Source organism: Palaemon carinicauda, chromosome 14 (assembly GCF_036898095.1).
Source record: "Palaemon carinicauda isolate YSFRI2023 chromosome 14, ASM3689809v2, whole genome shotgun sequence".
NCBI lineage: Eukaryota > Metazoa > Arthropoda > Malacostraca > Decapoda > Palaemonidae > Palaemon > Palaemon carinicauda.
Genome location: NC_090738.1, coordinates 13,779,278 through 13,786,694, shown reverse-complemented (window position 1 = coordinate 13,786,694; position 7,417 = coordinate 13,779,278). Strand labels below are relative to the sequence as shown.

At 33.0% G+C, this 7,417-nt stretch overlaps 1 protein-coding gene across 1 annotated transcript in view; it reads left to right on the top strand.

The window, feature by feature from the left end:
* LOC137653108 (apolipoprotein D-like) overlaps nucleotides 1–7,248 on the top strand; it is a 7,516-nt gene extending 268 nt beyond the window's left edge. The window contains exons 2-5 of the mRNA XM_068386502.1: nucleotides 373–490; nucleotides 1,527–1,752; nucleotides 3,683–3,834; nucleotides 6,646–7,248. Of these exons, the coding sequence (XP_068242603.1) occupies nucleotides 374–490; nucleotides 1,527–1,752; nucleotides 3,683–3,834; nucleotides 6,646–6,807 (657 nt within the window). The 5' untranslated portion in view covers nucleotide 373 and the 3' untranslated portion in view covers nucleotides 6,808–7,248. The remainder of the gene's footprint in view (nucleotides 1–372; nucleotides 491–1,526; nucleotides 1,753–3,682; nucleotides 3,835–6,645) is intronic.
* The last annotated feature ends 169 nt before the right edge of the window (nucleotides 7,249–7,417 follow it).

The following is a 7,417-nucleotide window of genomic DNA, read 5'->3' as shown; positions in this document are numbered from 1 at the left end:
GCGTCACAGCAATTGAGATATCATTACACAGACGCAGGGTGTGTATATGTATATATATATATATATATATATATATATATATATATATATATATATATATATATATACTGTATGTATATTTGCATATATGTTTATACACAGACACACATATATATATATATATATATATATATATATATATATATATATATATATATATATATATATATATATATATATATATATATATACTGTAATGTGTGTGTGATTAAAATGGTACATATTCAGTAAAATATCATTTATGTAATTTCTTATGTTAATGAAAAAATAGGCCTCACGAGATAAAAAAAGAATGATACAATTCCATACCATTATCATTTCTCACGAAAACAGAATGTCGGTACTTCGCGTCGCAGTGACGTCATTGGTGATTGGCTTGGCCCTTTCGGCCGAGACCTTCTGGGGCAGATGTCCCTCAGCGCCTGAAATGGCAGATTTTGACATGGCAAAGGTGAGGAACCTGAATTGGGTTTGTTGAGTTTGATGAGGTACTGCCTCTTGCTTGAGGGTACACTCGGGCACACTATTCTATCTAATTTCTCTTCCTGTTGTTTTGTTAAAGTTTTATAGTTTACATAGGAAATATTTATTTCGATGTTGTCACTGTGCTTAAAATATTTTATTCTTCCTTGTTTCCTTTCCTAACTGAGCTATTTTCCTTTTTGGGGCCCCTGGGCTTTATAGCATCTTGCTTTTCCAACTAGGGTTGTAGCTTAGCAAGTAATAATAATAATAATAATAATAATAATAATAATAATAATAATAATAATAATAATAATAATAATAATAATACCCTGGTGTATAGGCGTAGCAATTTTCCTTCAAATTTTCTTTATTTGATGTAGGAGATCAGCTTGAACAGTATTCTTTATCTATTCATCATAGGATATAAGTTCCATTAGCTACGAATAGTAATGGCATCTACAAAGCCATGAATTTTAAGCCTTCTATAACCTTCGTGGTTAATCCTCCCTCTTTCCTCTATCCCATAGCGTTAATTTTCTTCGAACCTGTGTTAGATATGGACAACATGCCTTCCTGCACAAACGGTAACATGTTATTTGTACATTATGCATTTTACAAGGTTACATGCGCGGATGGGTTCAGGTTAAATTTAGGCTACAGTACACATAGTACCAGGTTACATGTAAACATTGAACCAGGTTACATATATATATATATATATATATATATATATATATATATATATATATATATATATATATATATATATATATATATATATATATATATATATATACACACGTTGTACCAGGTTACATATCCATGTTGTACCAGATTACATATCCATGTCTACCAGGTTACATATCCATGTTGTACCAGATTACATATCCATGTCTACCAGGTTACATATCCATGTTGTACCAGATTACATATCCATGTCTACCAGGTTACATATAGAAATGGAACCAGGTTACATGTATAAGCGGCCTCTGCATTGAAATAATATCAAAAACATTTTCCAGTTCGAAGGCTTGTGGTACCTGCACGAGACATTCGACCCTGGTGAGAAGTGCATGACCTGGACCATCACCAAAGGCACGGAACCCAACACCTGGAAGGTGGTCGAGGAGAAAGAGAATGGAGCCATCACCGCGGTAGGGCTGACCCATTCGGACTTCAACAGCGGCACCATAACTATGAAGAACCCTAGCAAGCCTTCTCAGCTGAGGATCTACTGGCCTATATCAGGTTCGAAATTATTTTCATTTTTGCAGCTATTTATTGAATTTTGTTTGTAGTTATTGATTTAATTCTTGGTAGAATGATAGGCTATGGTCAAGGATATGCGCGCGCACATTTGAGGAGATAGAACCCTAGCAAGCCTTCTCAGCTGAGGATCTACTGGCCTATATCAGGTTCGGAATTATTTTCATTTTTCCAGATAATTTTTGTTTGTAGTTATTGATTTAATTCTTGATAGATAGATAGCCATGGTCAAGGGTATGCGCGCGCACATTTGATTAGATATTCTTACGTTCGTTTGTGCGTGATTAGCTGGGGATGCAGCCATTTTCCTAAGGGGATGTTGAGGAAAACAACATAAGACGTCATTTAGGCTACTACTCAGTAAATTATAAATATGAATCCCTTTATTTCGTCACAGTGAATCACTCGTGTTAAATATTACGCACACATACACACACGTATATATATATATATATATATATATATATATATATATATATATATATATATATATATATATATATATATATATATATATATATATTTATACATATATGTATGTATTTATATATATGTGTGTATGTGTGATAAATTTTGCACATTTAGACATGTTTTTCATATTCAAATAAGCCATATATCATACTCCCTTAACATCTGGATTCTCTCTATCCATCGGGATCAGAGACCCAAGGGGGAATCAACTCAAAGATAATAGCTTCTGGTCGGCCGAGGAATCGAACCCTGGTCCGAGAAACTGGGACGAAAGTGACATCATGTCACTGTCGTCCCAATTTCTCGGACCAGGGTTCGATTCTCCGGTCGACCAGAAGCTATTATCTTTGAGTTGATTCCCCAGGGTCTCTGATCCCGACGTATAGAGAGAATCCAGATATTAAGGGGCTATAATACATGGCTTATTTGAATATATATGTATATGTGTGTGTATAAAATGTATAAATAGATGAGCATGAAATTTCAGGTAGTTGTAAAAAGTTGTTATAAGTTATGAAATTCTATTATTCCGTAATTCTTCATTGCTTGCATTCACTTTCTTAATGAAACAAGGAATTATCATTTTCAATAATATTATCGCCACAGTTAGTGAATACAGTCTGTGTGCGTGTTAAGAGAATAACAAAGAAAGCCAGTATTTCAATACGCAGGCGTTATGCAATACTGTTAGAAAAAAATCGTGATTTCAATAGGAAATTCTCCGTAAAAATATGCTGTTCTCAACCGTATTTCAGTAAAATACAGGCGACCGTAATCTTACCTTCCTTTGTTATTATCTTTTACGGGTTGGTGACCGTAATATCACCTTTTTACGTCAATATATCCGTTTTTAAAACAGTAAAAATCCTGGAATAAATACTGCCAGACTTTTACCGTTTTTTTTTTTTTTAATGCAAATGTTTAACAGTGAAGGGTAAATATCATTATCTTGTTTCCCATATTTGCGGCATTCAACCTATTCATTATTTTTTCATTTATTTACCATCCATTTATTCACCTCCACAGGTATTGCCGGAGACTACGTCAATATATCCGTTTTTAAAACAGTAAAAATCCTGGAATAAATATTGCCAGACTTTTACCGTTTTTTTTTTTAATGCAAATGTTGAACAGTGAAGGGTAAATATCATTATCTTGTTTCCCATATTTGCGGCATTCAACCTATTCATTATTTTTTCATTTATTTACCATCCATTTATTCACCTCCACAGGTATTGCCGGAGACTACGTCAATATATCCGTTTTTAAAACAGTAAAAATCCTGGAATAAATATTGCCAGACTTTTACCGTTTTTTTTTTTTTTAATGCAAATGTTTAACAGTGAAGGGTAAATATCATTATCTTGTTTCCCATATTTGCGGCATTTAACCTATTCATTATTTATTCATTTATTTACCACCCGTTTCTTCACCTCCACAGGTATTGCCGGAGACGCAGCCTTGACCATCTACGACACTGACTATGTGAACTACGCTGGGGCTTTCGAGTGCCAGAACGTAGGGTTCTTCCACCGTCAGAACGGCATCGTCCTCTCTCGCAGTCCCCAAATGGAGGTGGCAGACAGGCAGAACGTGAGCTTCCTTATTATTTTACTTTTATGTGACTCTCCAAAATCAAACCATTGTTCTCTTGTCTCGGGTACTGCCATAGCCTCTGTACCATGGTCTTCCACTGTCTTGGGTTAGAGTTCTCTTGGTTGAGGGTACACTCGGGCACACTGTTCTATCAAATTTCTCCTCCTCTTGTTTTGTTGAAGTTTTTTATAATTTATATTTGAAATATTTGTTTTAATGTTGTTACTGTTCTTAAAATATCTTATTTTAATTGTTAATTACTTCTCTTATTTCCTTGTTTCCTTTCCTCACTGGGCTTATAGCATCCTGCTTTTCCAACTATGGTTGTAGCTTAGCAAGTAATACTAATAATAATGATAAGATCAGTTTTCGATTGCGTTCTAACGAATTTATACTTTACAGAGGTTTGGTACTTTTTCAGATCATAATGTAACATCAATGTAAGCGACCAGTCAAAAATGACGGCTAAATATTTAGATAGATTATTATTTTTATTATTATTATTATTATTATTATTATTATTATTATTATTATTATTATTATTATTATTATTATTATTATTATTATTACAAACTAGCCTATAACCCTAATTGGAAAAGCTAAATGCTATAAGTCTGAAGGGTCCAACAGGGAATAGCCCAGTGAGGAAAAGAAACAAGGAAATAAAAAACTACAAGAGAAGTGATAATATATATATATATATATATATATATATATATATATATATATATATATATATATATATATATATATATATATATATGTATGTATACTAAGAACAATAACAACATTAAATTAGATCTTTCATACATAAATTATAAAAAAAACTTAAAAAATAGAAAACAGGAGAGAAAAATAAGATAGAATAGCGTGCCCGAGTGTACCTTCAAGCAAGAAAACTGTAATCCAAGACAGTTGAAGGCATTGATACAGAGGCTATGGCACTATTCAAGACTAGAGAACAAGGGTTTGGTTTTGGAGTGACCTTCTCCTTAAAGAGCTGCTTACCATAGCTAAAGAGTCTCTTCTACCCTTACCAAGAGTAAAGAAGCCACTGAACAATTTCATTTTAGCAATTAACCCCTTGACAGAAGAATTGTTTGGTAATCTCAGTGTTGTCAGGTGTATGAAGACAGAGGAGAATTTGGAAAGACTAATCCAGACTATTCGTTGTAAGTGTAGGCAAAAGAAAAATGATCCGTAACCAGAGAGAGGGATCCAATTTAGTACCGTCTGGCCAGTCAAAGAACCCAATAACTCTCTAGCGGTAGTGTCTCAATGGATGGCTGGTGCACACATACGCACACCCTCTCGCTAGGGTATGACTACTCCCTCTCCTCTCTAACCGAGGGACGGGGGAGCTGAGCGTAACCGAATATATATATATATATATATATATATATATATATATATATATATATATATATATATATATATATATATATATATATATATATGTATGTATGTATGTATGTACATATATATGTGTATATATATATATATATATATATATATATATATATATATATATATATACACACACATATATATATATATATATATATATATATGTATATATATATATATATATATATATATATATATATATATATATATTTGTTCTTTATTATATGTTAATATGTTCATTGTTGTAGATCATTTAGTTTATACGTTTGGATCAGTGATCGATAGACCAAAAGGGGAATCTGATCATTGTGAAATTGCATTTTTTACAAATCCTGCGAGTTATTTCTAAATTCGATTTTTTTCTCTCTCTATTCATCAAATCATATATTAATATATTCTTTGAATATAAAGTTAAAATTGATGTGAATATTCGCCCTCTTAATTAATTTCTTCATAAGATGCATTTAATAACTGCTTTTGGACCAAAAGTTGTTACCCATTACCGTTTCATTCACAAGGAACTTCTAACGTAATAGAAAGCACTTCTTTATTCACTAACCTATTTAATATTTGAGGTACCAAGTTGGCCAAGACACCAGCCACCAGTTGAGATGCTACCGCTAAAGAGTTATTGGGGTTATGGCTCGTTTTCCCTTTGCCTACAAATACTGTACACCGAATAGTCTGCCTATTCTTTCCACATTCTCCTCTGTCCTCATACACCTGCCAACACAGAGGTTACCAAACAATTCTCCTTCGCTCATGGAGTTAACTACTGCACGGCAATTGTTCAGTGGCTATTTTTCTCTTAGTAATGATAGAAGAGACTCTTTAGCTATGGAAAGCAGCTCTTCTAGGAGGACACTCCAAAATCAAACCATTGTCCTCTATTCTTGGGTAGTGCCATAGCCTCTGTAACATAGTCTTCCATTGTCTTGGGGTAGAGGTCTCTTGATTTTTTTTATACTTCATATAGAAAATATCTATTTTAATATTGTTACTGTTCTTGAAATATTTTAACTTAATCGTTCATTGCTACTCTTATTTTCGTATTTCCAAACCTCACTGGGCTATTTTTCTTTGTTGAAGCCCTTGGGCTTATAGCATTCATCTAGGGTTGTGGCTTAGCTAATAATAATAATAATGATAATAATAATAATAATAGTAATAATATGACGATGATGATGATGATTAAAAAGTTGATGGCTTTAAACAGACAGTTTTCACAAGGGATATTTGATATTAGAATCATAAGCTAAACCAAATACTTATTGCAATGTTAAAAGTGCTCTATTCAGAGAATTCCATGGTCAATAGAGCTGACTACATAGGTGTCAACCGTAGCCCAGCTTTCCTGTACCCTTAAACAGAGTCCTTCATTAATCTTTATTTTTATTCCAGGCCCGCATCAAGACCCCCAGGATTAAGGTAGAGTATTACCAGAGGGTTCTGCAGGGCAACTGTCGTTACAAGTACAACGAAGATAATGCCACAACGACTGGCGAAGAATGGCAAGGATATCATGGCCAGGACGGAATTTACGCTGTCGGTGAAGAATATTAGGGACCATTTGGAGCCAGAGGAAAGCCTCCTTCGTCGTCCAAGGACGATCGTGCCGAGGCAGTAGGATACTTCAGCAAAGGATATCAAAGATCTGTTTGAGTTTGCACAATCTGTAGGAATAGTGGCAAAGTTTAGAATATTCTGATAACTATAATGTTCACGTGGATTCATGGAATTTTGTTTTTAAATAAGCACTGATATACAGTATATTATATATACTTCATTCGGAAATTGGATTAAGCACTTATACCTTTTTTTCAAGTTTTCACTCTTCATTGAACGCTAGATTTTAAAATTTTTATTTTTTTCCAGAAATTTTGTGATGGGCTTCTAATTGAGCAACCATAATTAGCAAAAGTCATATTTTCATCATCATGATCACTATGTACTTTTGAAAAAATATACTACCATAATTGTGAACAAATTAAAGTATGAAGCTATCGAACGAATTTTAATCACCCTTAATAAAAAAAAAAAAAAAAAGAAAAAAAAAATCTGCGAAACACCCTTTGCAATTTTTAAATTTTCATTTGATGTCTTATTTTCCATTTCAATAATACTTTTAATCAACTTGGACACAGTAGTTTATTTCTCAAAAATCTACTTGCCT